The sequence below is a fragment of the Macrotis lagotis genome, chromosome X, assembly GCF_037893015.1.
Source record: "Macrotis lagotis isolate mMagLag1 chromosome X, bilby.v1.9.chrom.fasta, whole genome shotgun sequence".
NCBI classification, from domain to species: Eukaryota; Metazoa; Chordata; class Mammalia; order Peramelemorphia; family Peramelidae; genus Macrotis; species Macrotis lagotis.
In genome coordinates, this window is record NC_133666.1 from 203306435 (window position 1) to 203332785 (window position 26351).

Consider the following 26351-nt stretch of genomic DNA (forward strand, 5'->3'; position numbering starts at 1 on the left):
TACCCTTGTAATTATTTTGAATAAGAAACACCTTTCTTTTTATTCCCTCCTGAGTTTTCTTATTCCTAGAAAGATATCCTATTCATTTTTGTGATTTTATTTTATAGCATTTTATTTTTACTAAACCCATTAACTGTCTTAATTTCTTTGCTGATTTTTTAGGTTTTCCTAAAAAGGCAAATAAGACTATTTTCATCTCTTCCTTGATGATCTTTATGCTTTTCATTTTTTCTTGTCATGTTACTTGCAGTTCTAGAGCTTTGACAAATAACAGTGCAATTAAGGGACAGCCTTTACTTTTACTTCTTGGAATAAAAACTTATTTATTTTTTCTTTATTTTTTCCATCTTACATATTTGGTTAAAACTTTGAATCAAGTTTTGGTTTTGATTTCCTTTTCTAACCAATTTCTTCAGTTTTGCATTATATGGATAGCCTCTTTCTTTTTTTTTTTCTCTTTTCTGTCACAATCTTTTATTTATTTGTGAGTCAGGTAATGTTACTTCAAAACATTGCCCTTTGGTAGATATGTCAGGTGTCTCATTTATTTCTAGTTCTAACTTCTGCTTTCCCTATTTGCTAAGCCATTTTATCTCTAGCTCCATAGCTTTTACCTTTTATAATAACTACTCCATATTTCGTTCTCCTGGACCAGGTTGTCTAGATTTGGCATTCTCAGAAAAAGTGGTTTCCCAATTGCCTCCAACTCCTCCTAAATCAATCACTGAAGAACATCTTTCATTATCGACATATATCTCTTCTCCTATGACTATATTTTTAAGAGTTATTCTTTTTCTCCACTGGGTTGAGAATGCCCTCCCTTTATTTCTCCTAAAAGTTTTCCTTCTTTTCTTGTTTTTCCAGTTTTCCTGCCACCTTTCTTCTTGCTGAGACTGTATAGTAATCACTATGCCTTTGTTGTTCATTCATGTTGTAGATAAGAATATATCATCTATTTTCCTTTGTCTCTCATTTCTCATTTTTCTACATCCTCACACCCTGCAATTTTGACCCAGAAGATATATTGATTCACTTAAAAAATGTTGTATTTTTTCAAAACTAGAAAAAGTCATTTGAAGCATTTCTACCAAAATTTTCTTTTAATCAGTAATAATTCAGTTATGTTCTACTTTTTAATGGTTTACTTATCTCAGTCTTGTGTGCTTCATTTTGCTTTTGTCAGTAGTTTTTTTATATTTTTGACCTATATGTCACTTTTTTCTTTTTTTTAAAAAACTATTTAAATAGTATTTTTTTTATTACTTAATCTTTATTAGATAATTTTACTTATTTCCCCCTGTGTTTCTATTGTTTGGGATTTTCCAAATTGAATAATCTTTTAGGTTTGTTTATTTAGGTTTGTTTGTTTATTGGTGGGAGAGGGGCAGGCTTGCTTTGAAGTACTGTCTTTTGTTAAAAATTCTTTTGTTGTTGGCATTTAGGACTCAGTTTATAGAACTGGTTTTTGGTTTGTAGCTGAAGAGCCTTTACTTTTCAGAATATGCTGTTTCATGTCTTGTCACTTTCAGTGGTCATGGAAAGAATTTTTTATCATTTGAATTTCCTTTCCTTTCAATTAAAAATTTTTTTTCTTTGCTTTTTAAAAAATTTGAAATAATTGGAATTGTTAAATTTAATTAATTTAGGTGAATTTTAACTATAGGCCATATTGTTTTTCCTCAGGAAATCTTTGGATTCTCTAGATTTGTACTTTGTTTTCTGTGTATTCAGAAGTTCTGGGCAGTTTTCCAGCATTGTTTTTATTTGTCATATTCTTTCTGGAAATGTATTAAAGTTGTCTCTGTAAATTCCATTCTAAAGGAAAGTGACTCTGGTTCATATATTATATTCTTTTAACATTATTGTGCTTCTCTTCTTCCAGGTTTTCCTTCACTTCAGTATCTTAAAATTTCATGTTATTTTCTATTTTGTTTCTTTAGAGAAATTTATCTGTGAATTCAACTTTTTCCCCTAATCTGTTAAAAAAAATTTTTCAGCATTGAGAACTCTAAATTCTGGCCTGTATTCATTCCTAATTTCTGTTAGATTTCTTTTTTCTTTTTAACCATTCTGGGATTTCTTCTTTATTGCCCTCTAGGGAATCCACTGAATTCAATATTCCATGCTCACTTATTTTTTTCTAATATTTGTTAAGAGAGATTTACAATCTTTTTGAGCAGTTTCTTCTAGTTTTAGCATGCTTTCTATTTACTAGGGGTTTTATTCACTTTTTCTTTCTCTTGAAATCTGGTGTTTCACCTTTTTAAAAAAATAGGCATCTGTCATTTAATTTCTGAGTCTTCTGTTTTTGAGCCAGAATCACTTATGGAGCTGGGTTGTCTTAAACTTCCCACCCTGATTTGGGGTATTTGCTTTTTGATTGATTGCTATCAAATGAACATCATGATATCAGCATTTCCTACCCTTAATGAAAGCTTATTAATGGACTGTGATGTATTCAGTGAAAGACATGAATGGCTAATGTATTGTCTGTTTCTAGCTTAGAAAATAACCTGCAATGTTATTCTTTTGTTCTTAATTTTTCTATTCAATCTGAAATTCTGATTCTCTTGTAATTTTTTTTTGCATTTCATTTTCTAAAATTTGATTTTGTTTTTTCCTTCCTAGAATCTATATCGTTTTGAAGGAACTGGGTTTACAAATATTCCTCAACTTATAGAGTATCATTATACATCAAAGCAAGTCATTACTAAGAAATCAGGTGTAGTTCTACTGAATCCAGTTTTTAAGGTATGTTCATCTTTTTTTTTTTTTAAAGAAGAATGCTTGGGCAGCAGGTGGTGCAGTGGATAGAGCACCGGCCCTGGAGTCAGGAGTACCTGAGTTTAAATCTGGCTTCAGACACTTAATAATTACCTATCTGTGTAGCCTTGGGCAAGCCACTTAACCCCATTTGCCTTGCAAAAAAAAAAAACCCTTAAAAACATAAATAAAAGAAGAATGCTTGACATGTCTCCCTTTTTATAGTAAAAATATTTCTCAGATATAGTCAATTTAAGGACAAGTTTTGTATGATGAATACTATTTTTAAGATAGAATCTAGAGTTTAAAGATTTTAAAAAATAATATACCTGTCAGTTATTGCCAGAATGTAGATTACATGGGTATTCTTCCTAATACATACATAATTCATCAATTGTCTATTGTGTATAACTCTGAAAATGCACTAGTAGTTATCATTCCCATTATAATATCAAAACTTGTTGATATTGATTAGTGAACGTTTATTAATTTCCAAACATTCTAGGCATAGTAATAAATACTGGGGATACAAAGACAAAAAAAGATGCAATTTCCGTCTTCAAGGAATTTATACCTTATAGGTTGGAAACAATATATGTATAATAGGCACTTGATAAATGTTTTTATTTTCTTGATTGATATAAACCAATAAAAATTAAAAATTTCTAGGAGAATCACCTTGTAATTTGGGGGGAATCAAACAATAGGCTTTCTGTAGGAGACAGCTCTTGAATTGCACTTTGAAGGAAGACAGGGGCTCTATTTGGAATAGGGAAGAAAGTGATACATTGCTGGTAAGTGTTAGGGAAAGACTGTATGCAAAGGCTCAGAAATAGGAGATGAAATTTCAAGTGTAGGGAATGCAAATAGGTAAAGTTAACTGATAGAGAGAGTACACAAGGGAAAGTACTTTGTAGTAAACTTGAAAAAAGTAGTTTGGAGTCAAATTGTGAAGTCCTTTTAACTCCAAAGAAAGGAGTTTTCATTTTTCCTCCAAGAAAAGAAGGAGCCCACTTCTTAAAAGAACTGACATACCCAGAGCTCTGATTTTATATTATCAGTTCAGTAACTTTTCAGAATGGATTAAAGAGCCTGGAAGCTGAGATACCAATTAGATGGTTTCAGTAATCCATCTGAGAGATCATGAGGATCTGAACTAGAGTGGAGAGGAGGCAGAGGAGTCACATTGCAGAGGAATGAACACAAGACTCGACTGCTGATTGCATGTGAAGGAAAATGAAGAAATTAAGGTGGCACTATGAACATGAACTTGATTATCTGGATGAATATAGTACCCTCAGTAAAAATAGAAGGATTAGGCAGGTGCTTTTGATGAAAAGATAATGATTTCTCTTTTCGACATATTGTGTGAGAAGCTCATGAGGCATCCAGTTGATAATATTTATAGGCAATTGTTGATACACAGCTTCTGGAGGGAGATTAGGGCTTGATTCAAAAATTAGGGTTAATCTGGCATTATTTCCTTTCAAAAAAAATTCTGGTACACAAAGTATGATCATAGGAACACTTTAAATAATAGACTTTTCCAAACCTTAGAAATTTTATCTTATATTTCTAATTTTCTTATTTTTTCTTTAATAGGATCCTTGATATATATGAACTGAAAAGCATAACTGAGTAGAAGTTGAATATAGAATAGGACGGAAAACCTTAAGGAAATTAAATTTGGTCATTCTCTTTACCTGGGTTGTGTTTCCCTAAATCTGATTTCCAAGTACAATGATCTTTTCTCATTAGTCTTCTTTGGCTTAGTTGACTAGTTGCACTATTCTTTCCTTTTCTTCTAATGTCTCTGACTGTTTCTGTGCTTCTTTTATTGTTTTTCTTTCTAGAGTGCTTTCTAGAGTTCAACCGTCAGGTCTATGCTATTTTCTGGTTTTACAGACTTCTTCAGAGAGCTCATCCACTTAATAATTTCATTGATCATGATTATTGGATGCTTGGCAACATTATATTACCAACTGTGGCCTTCTCTGAAGTTCTGAGCTCATATACTCAGCTATCGGTTGGATAAAAGTTCATTCAGATTTAAGATAGTTATAAGACAAAAAATCATTTTTACCAGCCCTCTTTCTTCCTCTCTTCCTTGGCTCCCAATCATACATGTAATATTTCCCTTGGGATCATTTTTATGATTCCATTTTTAAAGGCTTCACAGCAGCTTTTTCCCGCCTAGTCCTGTTCTTCTCTCCTAAGGTAACCTGGTACCATCCTTCCCTCTCTTCCTGGAGGCTTATCACATTGATGCTGGCCTTAGTGTGAACACTTGATCTATAAGGCCTCTACAGCTCAGAACTTCCAAGCTCAAGATATCCACCAATCTCATTTTAATATCAAGTTACACCTGTATTTTCATATCTGTTCCACATTTCTCATTCTCTCTCTCTCTCTCTCTCTCATTCTGCAATCTGACCGCACTGCCTCTCTACTATTGCCCATAGTCTATTCTGGCTAGGAAAAAACATGCAAAAACATACATGCTTGATCCTATGTATTAGTGTACCATTTGTCATGTTAAAATTATTTAGCATGTCATTTAACCAACTGAGCACAATTTGCAGTAAGGTAGATTTTAATATCCTGTTGTTGTAACAGAGTTTCTTAAATATATTTTATACCCTTCTGTGTTATATCTTCTTAGAAACATTTTCCCCTGACTCAAATATACCCTCTAGTCTAGGAAAAATCTCTTAAATGGGTTAAGCAACTGTTTTGTTTTTGATGTAGGATAAGAAATGGGTTCTCAGTCATGAAGATGTCACATTGGGAGAAATATTAGGCAAGGTAAGTAATTAAAAAATGTTAACTTTAAAATTCAATTCATGTTTGAATTTCATATTGTTGTAAAATCTTAAAATATCTCTATTTTTTCAAAACTATTTTTTATTTTGTCCTCTATTCAGTAAGTTATGTTTGAAATTAATTTATAAAAGCATAGTACCACACCTTGATATATATATATATATGAATATGTGTGTATATATATATATATATGTATGTATATATACACATATATATACTTTTGCTGTATTTTATTATTAAAGCAATTATGTTGAAATTTAAGAATAATTTAAAATTTCTTAATGGCTTAAATAATTTATCCTGCATCATTATTTTTAGAAACATTAGTAAAAATACTTTAATACAGATAAGAAGTGAATATCTTTAAATTATTGACCTTATAAAGGAAATGAAATAATGCAAGATTTTATGTAGAATTAGATTACATTTAAACAAATTGTTGTCTTTATTCCCTCTTTGGAAATGTACAAGAAAAATGAGATATTAACACTTTTATTTATAAAATTCTATTATTATCAAAGTATAACCAAATTGAATAAGCTTTTAAATAGAAATAATTTCAAGAAGCAGTTTTTATGTGCAGCATACATGTATAAGAGTCTAGGGGACTAGTCTCAAAGTCAGGAAGGCCTAGATGCATGTTCTATGTCTGTTAAATATTACCTTTATGTCCCTCCTAAAGTTTCTTAGTTGTAGAAAAGTAGTAGCACTTTTGGAGGGAATTTCATTTTTTGTTTTTGCAATGCAGTGGGGTTACGTGACTTGTCCAAGGTCACACAGCTGGGTAATTACTAAATATTTGATTTCAAATTTGAGCTTAGGTCCTCTTGACTTCAGGGTCAGTGCTCTATCCACTGCACCGCCTAGTGACCCCTAGAGGGAATTGCTTTATGGTCCTATATCAATGAAATCTCATCTGGACCTTTTAACAAAAAAGTATTTGACTAGATAAGTATTTGCAGCAATGCATTGTTTTAACATAGCTTGTTCTTTCACAGATTGAATCAAATCATGTTTATCAGGAGATAAAAACTGTATGTAATAAAAAGCACTTATATGATTAGCCTATTCCTTTTCTCCAGTACCAACTTAATAAGAGAGTTCCACTGTGTATGTTATAGTTCAATTAGAAGTGAAAGAAAAAGAAGTAATGAAAGAAAATTAATGCCAATTAGTCTTTTCTTTAGACTTCAATTATAATGTTTAAATGTTATTTTATTTAAAATATTGATTTATAGCTTTACTAGAGGTATTTCTATATAAAAGACTTGATTGATCTTTATGATGTGAAATTCAGGACAGGGTAAAATTTGAACATTTGTGAAAGGCAAACAGTTATATTCATAAATGATTAATGTATTATGATTAAGGTATAATATTTAATTAATTAATTAATTGTGGTAAATTAGCTATTTTGGGGATTATAAATTATGAAATTGCCCAAGGTTCCTGGCTATACAAAATATTAATTAATGAGACTGGTAGAATTATTGTCAAAATATTTTCTCAAAGTATAAACTATTTGATAAATTCACAAAATTAAAACATAAAATCTCCATTGTATATACAAATACTCTTATCTGCTATTGATGTCATAGATTTGATTTAATATTTAAAGAGAAAATTAATTTACTATATAAAGAGAAAATTTGGGGGAGAAGCCAAAAAGAAATGAAGAGAAATTGATGTTTACTTTCTATGTTTTAATCATTCGGCATGGATGCATTGCATTCATTATCTTTGGATCAGAAAAGATCAATCAAAAGTGTCCCTGTACATCTAGAGTAATAAAGGAATCAAAAATGAAAAAATTAATAAATAAATATCAAAATGGAAATAAAGCAGTTGAGCATTGAGGCAAGCTGAAATGTTCAGTAATAGGGAAATGTTTCTTTTCAGTTAAAGAAAAAACCAATAATTCTTATACATAATCATATTTTTTAAATGTTAATTGTGGGTAAAAATAAAACTGAACCTCTTAGAAAAATTTTCCAAAAATTTAATAACATCAAGAAAAGTAGAATATGCCAATTTAAATAAGTTTAATTATCTTTCTTAGAAAGACTGCATCTGGGGTGGCTACGTGATGCATTGGATAGAGCACCACCCCTGGACGAGGATCATAGTTCAAATCCGACCTCAGACCACTTAATAATTGCCTAATTGTGTGACCTTGGACTAGTCACTTAACCCCATTGCCTTGCAAAACAAAAACAAAGAAAAGACTGCATCCTTCAAAAAAAACTATATGATGGCTATAAATCATTCCATAAGAATTCTTCAATTAGAAGAAAATTAAACACTCCTTATTGACTGTCAGGGAAAAGAAAATAGAATTATCAAGAATAGGATCTTTCTTGGAATTATTGTAAATTGGTATTTTGAAATTCATTTGTTACAATTCATTCCCACCCAAATCAGGATTTGACTACTAGTTATGTAGATCCTCAGCTCAGAAACCATCAGTGACTGTATTGCATATGCATAAAGTCCAAATTTCTTTGGCTTTTCATTAAAGACACATTTTAGACTCCAAATGCCCTTTTCAGCTTCTCCTGCATTTTTTGTCATATATCCCTATCCCTTAACTAGGCTGCTTTCCATTCATAAAACATCTTGTCCTTTCTTATCTTTGCACCTCTGCTCAGATTTCTACCTCTTTCTAGAATTCACCTCACTTAGAGTCCTTTCAGAATCACAGATATTGTTAGTAAATTGACTAGTATATATTAAGTACCTTCTATATACTCTAGGCACTGTGTTAAGCAAAGAAGGCCTCTCACTGGAGAGATACTATGCAGGCAACCATCATGCAAACAGAATGAAATGGAGAAGGAAAATGCTAATGAATAAGAGTGTTTAGGAAAGTTTTATACAAGATTGGAATGAAATCAGGAAGTGCAAGAGACAGCAATAAGTAAAGAGAGATTTCCAGGCAAAAGGGAAAATCAGTGAAAATATCCAGAGTCTAGTAGGAAGTATGAAAGGAGATTGAAAGGTAAGAAAGGGGTAGGTTGTGATGGAATTTAAAATCCACACATAAGATTTTATAATTGACCATGGAGATAATAGGAAGCTATTGGAGCTTATTAAATAGTATAGTATGAGCAGTGTGATGTGATTGACCTTAGCAGCAAGAAGATCAATTTGGCAGCTGAATGGAGGATGTGTTAGATAAGCAATAACCAGGCTATTGAAATAATCCTGACATGAGATAATGAGGGCCTGCATCAAGATGGCCACCACAACAATATTAGAAAGGTTGAATTGATAGTTCTTCGTAAAAGATTGGATTTGGGAAAAAAAGGAATTGGGGAGTTGAGGATTAAATGCAAATGGCAAGCCTTAGTCACTGAGAGGATGGTGGCACCAGGTAGCATCAAATCCCCTGACTCCATAGTCCTTTTTATTATGGTGGGGTTCAATATATTGTGGATCGGTAAATATATTTATAAATATAAACTTATGTATGTATGTATGTATATCCGTTTAAATGAGAATTCAAATCAGGAATAAACCTAAAATTAAAACCTTTGAAATCATTATTTTGTTAGTTTCAACCTCCTCCCTAGCTATAGCTTTTATCAAGTTTCTTTAGTTTCTAGTTAAATTAGATTTCTCTCACTATTTTATTTATTGTTATTCTATCTCTTTACTCTTAAGCATCCCAGTGACTAGAATATACTCTCTCATTATGTACCATTCTAATTTCTTTGAAAGCCCTTCACTTCCTTAAGACCCAAGTCAAAAATAAAATCTTTCATAATGAAAACAATATAATCAAAACCTCTTAGAAATAGGATCTTTTTAATCCCAATACTTAGCAGCATGCCTTGAACATACTAGATACTTGAAGTCTGTCAAATTGAACTGAATATAAGGTCTTCAAAAACTTTTTATAATTCCTAAATTATTAAAAATTGGTTACAGTAGATTTATTTGGTATTCTAAATGATCAATGACTTGAAGTCAGAGCTTCTTAAACTTTTTTGTGTCATGGTATCCCTTTGATAGTCTGGTGAAGCCTATAGGCCCTGTCTTGCTAGTTTTTTAAAAATTCATGGAGTCAATTTTTAAATGTCATAAAGGAAACAAATTATATTGAAATATTTATGACTTTTTTAAAAAATTAAGTTTTTATTGGTAGAATGGTGAACTGATTCAACCATTATAGAGAGCAATTTATAATTATGCATAAAGAGTTATAAAACTGACCTTGACCCAGAAATACCACTATTAGGTCTATTCCCAAGGTGATCAGAAAAAACAAAAGAAAAATAACTTATACATTCTGATATAGCTATAATAGCTCTCTTTTTGGTGGCAAAGAACTGAAATTTGAAGGGATGCCTGTCAATTGGGGAATGGCTAACAAGTTGTAGTTTATAATTATGATGGAATACTGTGAGTATAACCAAGGGAACCTTGTATTTGGTAACAGCAATAGTGTTCATAAAATAATTGTGAAGAACTAAGTTAATCTGTATACTATAAATACTCAAATCCACTCTAAAGGACCCAAGAAAGAAGGTGGTGTATATGCCTCCAGAGAAAGAACTAATAAAAGCAAAACCATAAAAGTATGTTTTTACATATATTCATAAATCTTCTTCAAATGGTGACCTCTGCTGGGGTGTGGGGATGGAGGGCAGGGTCAGTTCAAAACTTAAAATATAATAAAACATATAGGAAAAAATTAGATTTACAGACCATAGCTTAATTATTTAGAGAGAAAAGAGAAGGTTCAATTCAGTCTTGGAGAACAGTTCCCCAAAATTTATCCCTACTTTATGATCTCCTTAAATTATCTTTAGATTTTACTTAATTATGTATGTGTATGTATATGTATGTGTTTGCTATATACACATATCCATATTCATACATATCCACATATCCATATCCATATACACATATCTATCTCCATAGTAAAATAAAAATAGCATATACTAAGTGAAACCCTCTTCCTACACATTTCAGAAATAAGGACTCATGTCTTTAATACTAAATAATGATTTAATACATTTTCCAATGTATGTGTAATGATGTAAGGCAATGATAAATTTTGGGAGAATTCTTAAAGTTTTGACAAGTACAGAAAGAATCTTATTTTAAATATTCACAACTGCAAACATCCACTGAGTGGGTACTATGGCCATGTGCTGCAATAAGTTTTGACCTTTCCAAAGTAACACATTGTCTTCATCATTTTTATACTATTTCAGGACTTTGAAATCAATAGAACATTCAGGTATAGTGGTGAAACTAATTTTTATTATTATTTAAAGAGGTTCAAATAAGATCAGAGTTTGGGGTTTGAGGGAGAGTGAAATTTTTGTCTTTTTTCTAAGAATTACATTTCTTGGACAAAACCTTTTTAGTTTCCTTCTTTTCCTCTATCCATTTTTTCCCACCCAAATATCTAAGTCTGACTTTAAACCTTTAATCATCATTATCATAATCTTAATGCAATTTATACTTATATTTTTCAGTCACATGAGTAAATATATTTTCATTTTCAGGGTAATTTTGGTGAAGTATATAAGGGAACATTAAAGGATAAAACTGCTGTTGCTGTAAAAACTTGTAAAGAAGATCTTCCTCAGGAATTGAAAATAAAATTTTTACAAGAGGCCAAGTGAGTTCTTTAAAGTAGACCAAAATTTGTAATGATGCCTTGTTGAGTAATTTATTATGATGTAAAATTTGAGACACCTTGATTTGTGATTTGCTAATGTGTCAGTGGTTTATGAACCTGCTAAGTATCTATTTTAAAATCTGGTACTACTTCTGTAGAAATCAATAAATGTTTTTGCGGTGAACTATAAACAATAGGTGGTGCGGTGAATAGAGCCCTGGACCTGGAATCAGGAAGTCCTGAATTCAAATTCATTATTCTTAGATATTTAGTAACTGTGTGACCCTGGTCAAGTCATTTAACTCTGTTTTTTGTTTTCAGTTTACTAGACTGTAAAAAAATGAACTGGAGAAGGAAATGACAAACCACTTCAGTATCTTTGCCAAGGAAGCCTTAGATGAGGTCATGGAGAATCAGACTTGACTAAACAAATATAAAACAATTAGATAATTATAGTCAAATAATTTAACTATTAAATATTATCCAATATAGACTTCCCAAGTTTATCTAAAATGAATAAAGCCATTACTATCTCATTTATACATCACTGTGGAGCTATTCACGTGCATATATAAATGTAAATCTCTATGCTTATTATGTTTATAGCCTCCTCATTAGAACTTCAGCATCTATTCCATATTTTCCTCTCTCCCCATTTCCTCCCATCTCAGAGTTCTGCCTTTTCTATAACCTCTCAATTCCATCTTTCCTAGTTCCCTTTGCTAATTATTTTCACTTCTTTCTACTCTTAAATAAAATTGAATATCCTACCTTGCACTATCTTATCATATAAAATTTTGAAGCTTTTCAGTTGGTGGCCCAGTCAACATGAAGTACAAATAAAAACTATTTAAATAATAGTAACATATTATCTCCCTCAAAAAATATTACTGCCAGACTTTATGTTCTTTGATTCTTTCTTTTTCATGGAAGCTAGATGGCATGGTGGACCTGGAATCAGGACAGACTTGAATTCAAATTCTCCCTTAAATATTTATTTGTGTCCTTGAGCGAATCACTTAACCTATATGCTTCAGTTTCCTCAATTGTAAAATATGTCTAATATTAACAGCTACTTCCAGGATAATTGTGAGGATAAAATGAAATAATATTTGTAGCATGCTTTGCAAAGTCAAAATGTTATTAGCTATCTTTATCATTATCATCATCATTATTATTTTTTTATTATATTTTTCACTTTAATTTTTTAATAGCAATAACATATCTCTTATTTTAAATTGTTATCTTCTTGGGAAACTTGGGAATGATAAGTATATCATTTTCCACTTATTCAGTCATTCATTTACAGCATAGTAGAGAATTTGAGACTTCTTTGTTTTCTTGAAAGATTTTTCTGAGAAAGATTTTTTTTAATAAAGCCTTAAGTTTCCCAAAATGGATTCTATTGGAGTTTTTATAAGTATATGTGAGAAATTTTTTTCTAATAGCCCTACCAAACTTTTAAAGATGCTTCTTTAAGTACAGAAGTGTAGACATTTTCTTTACATTTCAAATGTGCATGCTCCTTAGTTGTGTATACATTTATAATTGCTATCATACTTAAATATTTATACTGTTTGTCATTTAAAGATCTTCATAATGTGGCCTCTTCCTTCTTTCCTAGTATTCTTCCAATGTCTTCCCCTTCACATACTCTATGAGTATACTGAACTACCTTCTATTCTTTAAAATGATGCTCCGTCTTCCTACCTTTACCTTCTCTATGGCTGGAATGCTCTTCATCCTTATCTTCACATTTTAGTGACTTCCTTCAAGATTCCTCTCAAAAGTCACTTCTAGAGGAGGCCTTTCCTGGTCTCTACAGTACCTTCTCTTTTGAGATTACATCCCATCTATTTTATATTTATTTTATATCCATCTAGTTTATTTACATCTTTTTTTTCCTCTGTTAGACTATAAACTTTGTGGCAGGAACTTTTTTTTTTACCTTTCTTTGTATCCCTAGTGTTGGCAGAGTACTTAGAGTATAGTAAGTGCTTAATAAATGCTTTTTTGTTAATTGATTGAGGCATTACTTATTTTTTTACTATAAAATTTGAAGTGCATTATTATAGTATAGATAATTTAATAAACTTTTTAGCCTTTAATACACCCAAACATTTTATATGTTTTGAGAGTATATTCATGCTGACAGATTAAATAGAATTTCTTTACTAAGAGAGTTTATCCAGAGTCACACAGGTAGGATGGGTTAGAGGTTAGAGTTGATCCCAGGACTTTCTGACTTTGTAGCTAACTCTAGCCACTATGCAATGCAGTTTTTATTTTATACATTTTATATACAAAATATTAAAAACAGTATTTCATTTTAAATTTATATTTATCTTGTAACCCAAGATGAATGTACAGTTTTTCAGTTTCATTTGTATATAATTATCTCTTCCAAAATCAGATTTTGTGAAAGCATGTGTTCTGTAAGATTTTTAAGCCCAATCCTACTAATTCTATTTAATGAAACAATCAACCATATATCATCTTGGTAATAATTGGATAGATGTTGAGAATGAATCATGGTGCCAAATATAGTGGATAAAGGCCTAAACTTAGAGTTGGGAGAAACCTGGATTTTAATTTTAGTTTATCAGTTTTAGTTTTCAAAGGATCATAAATATAAAGGTATGAGGGACCTTCACAGTCTTCTAACCTATTCCTTCATTTTATGTTTGATGACATTGAAGCCCAACAAGGTTAATGGATTTGTTCAAGGTCCTACACCTATGAAATGGAAGAATAGTGTTTCAAATTCAGGTTATCTGACCTTTAGACAACTGCTCTTTTTGCTTTTACAAATACCTTGCTTATAGAGTATATAATTAACTTTGTATATGTGTTTTAATTTAAATTATAAATTCTAATTTAACTTCTCCCTTCCAGAATACTGAAACAATATGACCATCCTAATATTGTCAAGCTTATAGGAGTTTGCACACAAAGACAACCCATTTACATCATCATGGAGCTTATTCCAGGTAATTTTTTTTCCATTTCCTGCTTTTTGAGACATGTTTCTGCTCATAGTTTAATATCTTTTTGTTAACCCTATGGTAAATTGTCTTAATGAATTTTCCTTGTTAAATGATCAAGGACCTTGATTATACTTGTGTGATATAGTGAGATTTAATACTTTTGCTCAAAACAGCCTTATTACCTTGCAAAGTATACTTAAAAAGTAAAAGGAAATATTAACTGTTAAGTTTACTTCAGTAATATACATGTTAATAATGTGTGGTTTCACATTGAATTGACTGACTTCATTGGGAATTGGCTTAATTGATTATGTTCTTATAATCAAAGAACATATAGAGAAATATTCATGCTAATTTTATTGCTAGTTAAATTTAATTTTCGGGGTGTAATTAGAATTCCATATCTTAATGCCCTCATTTCCATTATTATATTTCTACCATTCAAATTCTCTAAAAAAAAAAAATAATGGCTAAAAAAAAATTGTATTGATCACAACCCTTGCCACTCCGTTTTTTGGGCTAGCTGTTTTTGCAGATATAGACAGCTTAAAACAGTTTATAATATGCACTTAAATTTCAATATAGCTCTTTCTATAATAGGAATATATTTTTTGTAATTAATATTTTTAAGGAGGCACCATTATGTCTGGTGGTGGTGTTAAGATTATAGAAATAGGATTATGTCAGTCTGTAAACATTTATTACATTATATACCAGGCACTGTCCTAAGCTCTGAGGATTACAAAAAGAAGCAGAATTCAGTCTCTACCCTCAAGAAGCTATTTGAAAAGAATATAAGCCAATAAATGAATATTTCTTTTAAATGTATGTATATGTATCTATATTGATGGATATATGTGTATATCTGTAAACTTTATATCTCCATATGATATTAAGTCAGAAATAAAAGGTAGGAAAATATAGTATTACATTTATATTGTGTAACAATTACTGTCCTATAGAATTCCCTTATATTGTCTGAGATTGTTGTATGTATTCTTTATACTTTTACTTTAATTTTCATTTTAATGGAGCTTCTTGATATGTCCTTTATTATTACTGTATATTTTTTAATCCTAGGCTTACTATATCATCACTATCATTTTAAAGTAATATTGCACTATGCTAGTTACAATAAACATTTTTATACTTTAAATTACATATGATTCATGCCCTTAGATGATTTTGTAATCTAGTTGGGAGAAATTTAAGAACTGAAATCAATAAACCTCAATAAATGAATTGAATGGAATACAATATAAATAAAATAGTATAGATGAAAAAGTACGAATTATATATTCATACAAAATATATACTACATATATAGTTAATTTGTATATATGAAATATCTATGATATAAATACATATATGCCATATATTTACACATATACATATATTTATACACACTATGTATATACATTTATATGATGTATATACATACACAAGAAATAAATTCAGATAGATGTCTTGCAATAGTGATAATAAATTTATATGAATTATCAGAGGCTTCCTGGATTAAGTAGATTTTGCTACCCTTCTTAAGATATATAGAAAAGTAGCTTCTTGTCCCATATGTTGTGATGGTTGAATAAAAAATTAAGACCATAAGAGTAAGTTTTTTTTGTTTTTTTTTTTACAAGGGAAAGTAAATAGTTTAGGGCTTTTACAATAGAATGTAATATGCTTCGTGATTCAAAGGACAAGAGGTACATTGTAAGGTAAAAATAGTTGTGGCTTGTGGAACAAAATGGCAAAATACCCTGAATGATAAAGAAATAAGACTTTGTATTCTGGTCTTTGGGAGAGGCAGGAGATTGAACATAGTTATTACATAATTATTACATAAATAATTGTGTGAATAATTTTATTGTGTAAAATAAATAGCTCAAATTAGACTAGGAATGAGTTGGAGATGACACACCCTCTGAAGATGAATTAGATGAATTAGTTTTGTTTCAGGCTAAGGAAATTTGAATATAGAAATAAAGAAGAGCCTGGGTAATATATAAGTTAAGATATATTTGCAATAGCAATATAGTCAGATATAATATATCTGACACAAATATATCCTAAAGACTATATATTCAAATACTGAAATGCAATTATCTCATTAATGTATTATTTTTAGTAATGCATATCATAGCTCTTTCAAGCCTGCCTATGCACTGTGATTCTTGTCCCTGACTTCCCCTAAGCTCACCACAGGAAATTTATCCAATATGTCAATGACCTGTCTTGTTTTCTCTTCACTTCACAAGAATATTAGTGGAGCACATAAGCTGTCTATTGGTTATTCCTCTTTCTTGCCATGTAAACAGTCAGTCTTTTCTAAAAAAAAATTTTTGTTGGTATTTATTATTATTTTCTTTCATAATTATTTGATCACATATTTAGTACCCGATAGGTCTAAGAGATCCTCTAGTTCACAACCCTCTCATTTTAGAGAAGAAAAACTAGGGCTATGATTCACAGATAGAAGTAACAAAGCCAGAACTCAAAACTAGGCCCTTTGACTCCAGATCTAGTGTTTTTGTTTGTAACTGTTCCCCCATGGGACCACACAACTTTGATTGTTATTTATGGTAGCTAATTCATAGCAGTTATGTACTTTTCCTTGCTCTCTACCAAAAAATTATTTACCATATAATTTTCCTGTCTATACAAGTCTTTATGAGGTGTGAGTGTGTGTCTGTGTGTGTGTGTGTGTGTGTGTGTGTGTGTGTGTGTTTGTGTTTTGAGGACATTGCAAGTCTCAGAAAAGTATTCTCCAGTTTGAGACCCTCCACATTTCTATCCTTTATCCCCTCAAAACAGCTAGGTAGCATAGTGGATAGAGCACAGGCCCTGAAGTCAGGAGGATCTGAATTCAAATGCAGCCTCAGACACTTAATAATTGCCTAGCTGTGTGACTTTGTTTAAATCACTTAACCCCATTGCTTTAAATAAATAAAACAATTTTTAAAACTTTTATAACTTTATAAATATTTTTTACATCCTCAGAATTTGCTTTGCTTAGGACTAAACTTCCTTAATTTGCCCTACCTCTAATTCCCTCCTCCTCCATTCTCTCTTTTCCCTGTTGAATGAAATGTATTTCTTCACCAAACTCTGTGTGTCTTGGTGGGGGTGAAGAGAGAAGGGGGTACAAAGAATATGTGAAGTAGAAGCATGTATTTTCTTCCTTCTTTTGACTAGTTCAGATGAGAAATGGTCATGGATCAGCCATTTCCTTCTATCCCTCTCCTTGTATATTCTGCTTGTATGAAATAATTTCTTCTAACCTTCCTTTTCTTTCCTTTCTCTTTCCATTCTTGTTTTAAGATCACCAAGATTTACTAGAATCATTCTCAGGCGTTGTATAATTGAACTGTATCTATGAATCTTAATGATGATAGGATTCAAAGGGAACGCAACTCCCTTAAGTTTATCTTCATTCATGTCTAGCTTTTTGTGTTTCCTCTTTATTTTTGTGTTTGAACTTCAAAGTTTCAACATAATTTTGGTTTCTTCATCAAGAGTTCTTGGAAATCCTATGTTTGATTTAATGTCCATTTTTTCCCCTGTTGCATTTAATGAAATCTTGTGAAGAAGGATCTTTTTTGTATAAATTTTTCTTGGCTATGTGCCCATATCCTTTACCTTCTGAAATATTATAGTCAATATTCTTCATTTGATTGTAGTGGCAATTGCTAAAATATGGATCCTAGTTGTGATTGTTTTTTTTTTTATATGAGCTGCTTAATGTATTTTTTTCTTTGAGGTTGAGGTTTGACTTTGATGTTCCTGGGAGCTTTTGTTTTGGGGTTTCTTGTAATAGGTGTCTGATAGATTTTTCACATTTCCATTTTGTCCACTGGTTCGAAGAGATTTGGTCAGTTTTCTTTTACATTTTCATAAAATATGATGTCTAGGCTTTTTTTTTAAAGTTATGTCCTTTATATAGTTCAATGATTATGAAACTTTTTTTCCCTTGATCTACTTTTCAACTTTTCTACTTTTTTATTTTTGCTATAAAATGCTTTAAGATTTTTCTTTCATTTTTTCTTTCTTTTTTTATGCCTCGTGACTTTGAAATGTTACCTCATGGAAACATTGGTTTTTTAGTTGGTCATTTTGATTTGCAGAGAGTTTGTAGCTTGGGCAAGATTTTGAACCTTGTTAATTTTTTCTTTCATAGTTCTCATTTCTTTTCTATTTTTTTTCTTTTAGCATTTTCATTCCATTAAAATTTTTAAGCTATTTTTTAAAACTGTTCATCTCTCCTAGTAATTCAATGTTTTGGTTTTTTTTGCAGGGCAGTGGGGTTAAGTAACTTGCCCAAGGTCCTTCCTTATACTTTTTCATGTGTTTTTGGCCATGTTTACCTATTCTCTCTTTTGCATTGAATCACCATATATTCGTGTATGAGCCATTTTAATTTGGAGGGTCTTAACATGTACTTTGTAAATTTCTCTACCATGTCATCTTCTAAATGTTAGTGAGTAGCAACATTTGTTTTCATGATGATCTTTTTGCTGCTACTTACCTTTAACACTGAAATATGAAAAGGCTAAATGTCCCCGCAAATTTCAATGCTGCCTTTGTGCATACAGTAAAAACCAATTCTGCCAGCTCCTTTCTTTGCTTCTCCAAATACCTCTGAACAACCTTCCCATTTAATTTTAGCTTTTTTTTAAAGTTGATTTCATATCTTTTTTTTATGAAGTTCTTACATCAGGAATTGACAAGAGCCAAGATAGTAGCTTCTAAATTTCAACTGAATTCTCCCAACCTTCCCTTCTAAGCAATTTTAAAGTAATGCCTCAAATCAATTTTTGGAGTGACAGAGCCAGTGAGAGATCAAAGTGAAACATTTTTCCAACCTAAGACAACTTAGGAGGTCTGTAATACTGGGGTGCACACAGGCCTGGAGCAAAGAATAATGAGAATGAAAGTGAGTGGGAGGTACCTCAACTAGAACTGGCTATGATCCCTTACTATGGAACCATTAATTATGTCTCATTTTCATGGCTCAAGGAGACCCTATCAGAAATATTGTCTGAGAAAGCCCAGGAAGATGGGTTTCCTGCATAGATCCCTGGAGGCAGTGACTTTGCTGGACACATACCTAAGACTTTGTCCTGGACTGGTTCCTCCAGTCCTTCCAAGTGTAGCCTGATTGTCTGCTGACTGATGATTGTTTAAAAAAAGATTCACCTCCTGATGGTGACTCTGAGCATGTGAACCCATTCCCCCCTTTGTGGAGGAATTATAGTGTTCACAACTGAGGACCTGGTGTTTGCCTTTTATTCAGCCAATGCCTCCATCCATATGTGGAACATCTGCATGTCCTTAACCCCATCTGCTCATGATGCAAATATTGTCATCATCTGAAGCTATTGAGAAACATCTTTCCTGCTCAGCAGGAGTGACAATGGCATTCTCAAAGCCCAAAATTTCAGGCAGTTCAGTACTCTTTCCCCACCGTCTAACTTCAAGTAATATATAGTTCTTGGGGTCTCCATGGGGTGACTCTCCTGAATGTTATCAGAGCAGGAGCAGATGACCAGCTTATGTAGTAGGATCTGGTAGTGAAGAGGGACCTGGAAGCAGGTAGCACTGAGTTTTAGGGCAATCCCTTGGAGACTAATTTGCAGGGTTTGCCTGGTTTGCAGGGTTTGAGGTTTGGAGAAGGGAAGGTTTTATTGGATATGGGGATGTATGTGATCAATAAGAGAAGAGAGGATGAAAAAAATTATGTGTCAAGTTTTGTAACAATAACCCAAAAACTATGTGTCTAATACTATACTCACACATATACTATGTGTCTAATACTGAAGCTCACAAACTCCCACCTATATGCATCCCACTAACAATCAACCAGTTGTTTCAGTTACCTTTTAGGAAAAAAAAATATTAAGGAGATTTAACAAGACAGTTGGTTTAAAACATTGCCCCAGATTTTAAAAAAATATTAAGAATTTTTTAAACATATAATTGGAGTGGGGGAAAATGAGCTATTGTTTTTTAAAATTAAAAAAATTCCCCCCTTATTTCTGGGTTTTAAGGGCAGTACCCTTATGTGCCAAGCTCTAAGAATACACATAGAAAAAGGAAAACAGTTTCTGCCATCAAGGAGCTTACATTCTAATAGAAGAATATTTGACAGGTAGTAGCCAGATAAGTAGAATTTGGACCTGAAAATTACTTAGATGTTGAATAGGGTTACAAAGGAATGGGTTTCACCATGCCCCTGAAACAGTGTCAGAATTGATTTGCTCCTGGTTCTAGAACTGAAAGGAAAAGGAGATATTTGGCAAAACTTTGAATATGTCCAAAGGGAATGAAGTAAAGCATAGTTTCTAGGATTTCCTGAAATATTCGTTTAGGCAAAGCAGTTCCCAGTCAAGACAGAGGCACACAGGTGTTAAGTTTGGGCAAGGTAGTGGAGGAGTAAATGAGTGAAGTAAAAACATATACACCCAGTATAATTTTGAAAAGTATAGATTACTGTGGTATTGAAGTATAGGTATGAAAAACTCATGTTCTTTACATGTAGGTAAGTGGATTAATTCACCGTTTCTAGTACTGTATATCTTTCTCCCTGTATTCCCATATGTGTGGTTCTCTGCCCCATCCTACATGTCTGCCCTTTTCCAGGGGTCATATGCTAGCAAATACTCAGACCCAAGCATCATACTCTGTGAAGCTGCTTTATATCTCCTACTATGAGAGGTGCTGTGTTGTTCCATAAACTAATCAGCATAGCTTCCTTTTGACTCTCTTAGTTCCTCCATTTGTCCTTGGTATTATGTTTTATTGCTTCTGACTAGAGGTCAGAAGCCTCTCTTGCTGGTTCTATCTTTCCAGTGACAGAGAGAGAGAGAGACAGACAGACAGACAGACAGAGACAGACAGAGAGACAGACAGAGAACCAGAGAGAGCTGCATCCCTCTTGGTTCCAACTCTTGAACTGCCATCCTCAAATTCCAAAATGAAATACTTAACACTGTGCTAAGTGTCAAGAGTATAAACACAAGCAAGACTGCCTTTGAGGGATGAAAAGACCTATAAGGGTTTGCCATGACATGGTGTGGAATTGATCACAAAGTAATGACTTGGGGGTGAGGAAGAAGAGGAAAAACTCACCTTTCAGAAACTGATCTCCAAGGTGCAGCATTAAAAGTTCTGATGGGAAAAGCTGTTTTAGTTAGTATGGGTATAGTCACGGAACCTGGTACAGTAAAAAGAGATTAGAATTTGGGATCAGAAGGCAACTCTGCTCTTAATCACCTTATGTGTCTTTAGACAAGAAACCTCTGTAATTCAATTTCCTCATGTGATATGATGAATTGGAAGGCAGCTGATTTTTTGTTTTAACCAATCATAGAACTTAATACCCTAAAATAGAGGTGTCAAGTGACCTACTCCCAAGTGACATAGAACCATATTAAAATGTAATTGAGAATTATTTGACAAAATAAATAAAAATGCAGTTTAAAGTAGATAATTTTAATTTTTGGTTTTCTAAGTCAGTGTGCAGCCAGCAGGTATCCTTACATACAGATAAATGGCCCCCATTTCTATTTAAGTTTGATAGTACCTTAAAATATCACTTGTATTTTTTAATTGACTTTGCAATATACTTAATGATATTAATGTTTGAAAACATCAATTTATTAATAGAAATTTTTTGTCAGGCAACTTGAAATGAGTATGAACAGCTGAGAGAAACATTTGCTTGTTTCTGTGCTTCATGCAATTTTGAATATGAAACATTTAAAGTTGCATTTAGGACAGTGTAAGAAGAATGTTTTCTAATTATATGTAATACTTTAAGTAATGAACTCAAGCAAATGGATTGAAAATCATAGCTGGATGGATATAGTATCTCACTGACATGTCTCACTGTCAATTTCTTTAGGAGGTGATTTCCTCTCCTTTTTGAGAAAGAAGAAAGATGAACTAAAAACGAAACAGTTAGTGAAATTTTCTTTAGATGCTGCTTCTGGTATGGCGTACCTTGAGAGTAAAAACTGTATACACAGGTAAGGAAAACAGTCTTTTTTCAAGGTGTATTCCCTCTGAATAGCTATAGAAATAAAAACTTATTATATTAACCCATCCTTAAGATGACATCTGAATTGTTTCAAAAGATTAGATTTAGATTTAAAGGTTGTGATCTTTGCTCATTTTTAATCTCATGTGATTTTATTAAGTTAAATGGTCAGTTTGAGAAGGAATTACTTACTGATAATTTTTTTAATATAATTGCAAATAATTTAGTGACTTTGAAAGCTACCAACATAGTCATATAAAAGTATTTGTTGCTACCAAATTGATATTTTATTGTCTTGTTATTCCTAATTTCCAAAGAAATTGTTAAGAATTCATGTTACAATAAGATTACAAATTCAGTGTTTATCTGTGAATTCAATTAGTTTAAGATTAAAAACAATGGAATTCTTATTTTTAAGGGAATTAGAGAAACTTTATCTTATGGTCTAGTCACAGTCCTCTATGTTGTAGGTAATGATATAAAACACTTGCAGTTAAATTAAGTCAGAATCTGTCTAGAAGGCAATTTAGAAGTAGATAATCTAATCCAGATTTATATTTTTAGATAAGTTCTTTATATAAAATTTCAACAAAATTCAAGTTCTATTTAAAAAAAAATTTGTGACATTGTAAGTAAGGACAGCTCTATGAAATGAAATAAAAAATCCAATTTAATATGTATTGTACCTGGTACAATGTCATTCTCTTTTGAGTAGGATTCAATGTCAGATGGGTCTAACCAAGAGATTTAGTTACTAATAAACTGATCAGTGTCATAAACTACACCCATAGTATAGGTTCTAAGTTTGTTTCAATGAATTTATTCCAATAGTTCAATTTATACAAAAACATAAATTACTTTTCCTAAAGTGGTGGGCAGAGGGTGGTGGAATAGTAGGTTGGGCTGAGAAGTTGGATAATTGAATGATTGTTACATGAAATTTTAGGATTTAGGCCTGGAAAGTACTTCAGAGATTATCTAATCCAATCCCTTTATATTACAAATGAGAAAACCTAGATTCAGATTAGTTATCTGACTTGCTTAATTGGAACTTCATTGTTTGCATGCTAGAATGTTTTTTGATTACAAAAGAAATGCTTTTTCCATTTTACCACTTAGATAGAAAAAGACTTGCAGGCTTTTAAGGTTATTTTTAGGTCATAATCTATTCAGAGGGGTACAAATACCTCAAACTTTTGGAGAGATTAGAAACCATATATAAACTAATTCTCAATTTTCAAATTTTAGTGATGATTTTATTCTAGATTTTGGCAATAAGGAAGTAGGAGTGAATCTAGGAACAACAAATATTGCTTATCAACTGAAATTTCTCCATAGTTGGAGGGAATTATCATGACTCAGTGATTATCATATAGCTAAATGAAGTATTTTTACAGAAGCCACGGTTCTAGCAAAGCTATTTTATGAAACAATTAGAAGATTTCTCTATTAACATTCTTTCCTTATGCCTCATAAATATAATGGCCTCCTCATATGCCAGATCACTATTACCAATGATGAACAGGTGTAAAAATTTCTTGAACTACTCAAAAGGATTCATCAACTTAAATCAACATATAGTTTAACATTTGGTAACTTAAGTACATAAATGTAGATACAAAGTTCAATGAAAAAATAGACTGCAAAATTTGGCTCATTTAAGAAATTAAAAGACTAGAGAATTATAAACAACAGAAAACATTCATGCTAATATATGTCATGGTTACTTTGTACAAGAAGAGAGTTTAAAGGAACAGGACAATTACTAAATAATGTGTACAAAAAGAAAATTAATTAAATTCCAACTGACAGTAAATGACTTTCTCATTGATTTGAGAGTCAGTTTCAAATCTGTCATGTGTGTATAATTTGACCAGTAATTTGTTAGAGCAAAAATCTAAATCAATATCAAATAGTAATCAAAAGATATGGTATGCAACTAAATTCCAAGTGAACCATTCAAACAGGCTATTAACAACAACAAAATTGTCCTGTATAAAGACTTTGATGTTAGGTGTATCAAATTTGTTGATGGCACAACAACACTGGATGATAAGAATTAGGATTAAAAAAAAGTCTCACAGGTCTAGCATGTTGGAATGTAATGGGTGAATTATAATTAGAACAAAATCCTACATAGATTTAAAAATTAATTTTCACAAGAATAACATGGATGAAGCATGACCAGGTGTCAGATTGTTTGAAAACATCAGATCAAATGAATCTGCCAGTAAATTCAAAATGAATCAGCAGTATGATATATTAACTGGGAAAACCACATTAATAAGAGCATAATGTTTAGTACTACAAAGATAATAGTTTCACTGTAGTTTGTTCTGGTGTAGTATTCACTCCTATTTGTAGAATTAGATAGACAAAGAGGAAGACTTCTCCAATAGTGAAGGACCTTAAGATGATGCTGTATGAGAGTAGGTAAGAAGGAGCTGAGGATGTTTAGCTTGGAGAAGAAAATACTTAAAGAGGACAGGAAAGTATCTTCAAGTTACTTGAAGGAGTATCATGTGGAAAGATACATTTAGCCTTGTTCTACTTGACCTTAAGTTGAACCAGGAACAAGGAACAGAAGTGGCATAGAGGAAGATAGAAGTTTGAATAGTGAAAAACTTTCTAACATCTGTAAGTGAAATGGTTTGCCTTGAGGGAACTGGAAGTGGTGGGGAGATATAATGCATTCCTACTCTTTAGGAGATCTTCAATGAAGTGCTTTAAGCAAAACCAATTGAGAATAATGCACAGGGGATACTTGTTTGAATATGAAATATAATAGATGTCATTTGTTGTTCCTTCTAATAGTCATTGAAAGTAGTTACCACAGTGATAAGATAACTTATCAGAGCTTAGACCTTCCTTAAAGCAGACAAAATCATTCCTCAACCCTTCAGTCTGACTTCTGTCTTCCTCAGACACCTGAAACTATCCTCTCCAGAGTTCTCAATGATCTCTTGATTTCTAAATTAAATGGTCTTTTCTTAGTTCTAATCTTCCTTGAGATCTGCAATATTTGATAGCACTGATCACCCCTTTAAGAATTCTCAATTTTCCCTGGGTTTTCATAACACCATTATGTGATTGGTCTTTCTCAGATTCCTTTGAGGGATCTTCATTTGTGTTCCACTTACATGTTAATGTATCCAGGACTCTGTCCTAGGTCTTCTCTTCTTTATTTTATATTTTTAAAAATTCTATGTTTTCACAACAATCTCATCAATACACATTTCTGTGCAGATCTATATATGAATGGTAAACAGGTATTTGTTAACAATAATTGGGAGGGATCTCTTTGATTGGTTTTGGGGATAAAATATAGAACAAGAAACATTGAAATTATATGTGTTTATTTAAAAGTTAGTAAAAAGTGAATATGAACATGAATCTTTATTGCCAGGAGGATGCCTTAGGATTTTCTCCAAAATGAGAATGAAAGATTCTTTTTGCATGTGCTTATGAAATTTCCCCTTACACTAATTCACTGTTGAAAGAGATGTGGGAAGTCTGGAATACTAATGTATTTTTGATGGAGCTAAGAACTTATCCAACCTTTCTGGAGTGCAATTTGGAATTATGTCCAACAGGCGATGAAAATATGCATATTCTCTAATCCAGCAATACCACTACTGGGTCTGTATCCTGAAGAGATCATGAAAAAGGGCAAAAACCCCACATGGACAAAAATATTCATAGCAGCTCTGTTTGTAGTGGCAAAGAATTGGAAATTGAAGGGATGTCCATCATATGGGGAATAGCTAAACAATTAGTGTGTGTGTGTGTGTGTGTGGGTGGGTGGGTGTGTGTGTGTGTGGGTGTGTGATGGAACTATTGTTCCATTAGAAATCATGAGGGATGGGATTCAGAGAAGCCTGGAAAAACTTGCTGAGTGAAATGAGCAGAATCAGAAGAATATTTGTTCATTCCATCAGTGTAATAATCAGGGACAATTCTGGAGGATGATATTCAGAGAAAGATCTGTGGAGTTAGAACGAAGACTATAGATTATTAATCTCAATTTTTTCAAAATTTATTTATTTTTGAATTTTACAATTTTCCCCAAAATCTTGCTTCCCTCCCCCAACCCCCCACAGAAGGC

General features: G+C 32.0%; 1 protein-coding gene across 5 annotated transcripts in view; it reads left to right on the forward strand.

The window, feature by feature from the left end:
- The window catches only part of FER (FER tyrosine kinase), a 325332-nt gene that overhangs the window by 162553 nt on the left and 136428 nt on the right, over positions 1–26351 (forward strand). For all 5 annotated transcript variants that reach the window (XM_074201068.1, XM_074201064.1, XM_074201066.1 and 2 more), the window contains 5 exons: positions 2629–2751; positions 5512–5568; positions 11106–11221; positions 14117–14211; positions 22112–22235. In XM_074201068.1, coding sequence (XP_074057169.1) covers positions 2629–2751; positions 5512–5568; positions 11106–11221; positions 14117–14211; positions 22112–22235 — 515 coding nt within the window. The remainder of the gene's footprint in view (positions 1–2628; positions 2752–5511; positions 5569–11105; positions 11222–14116; positions 14212–22111; positions 22236–26351) is intronic.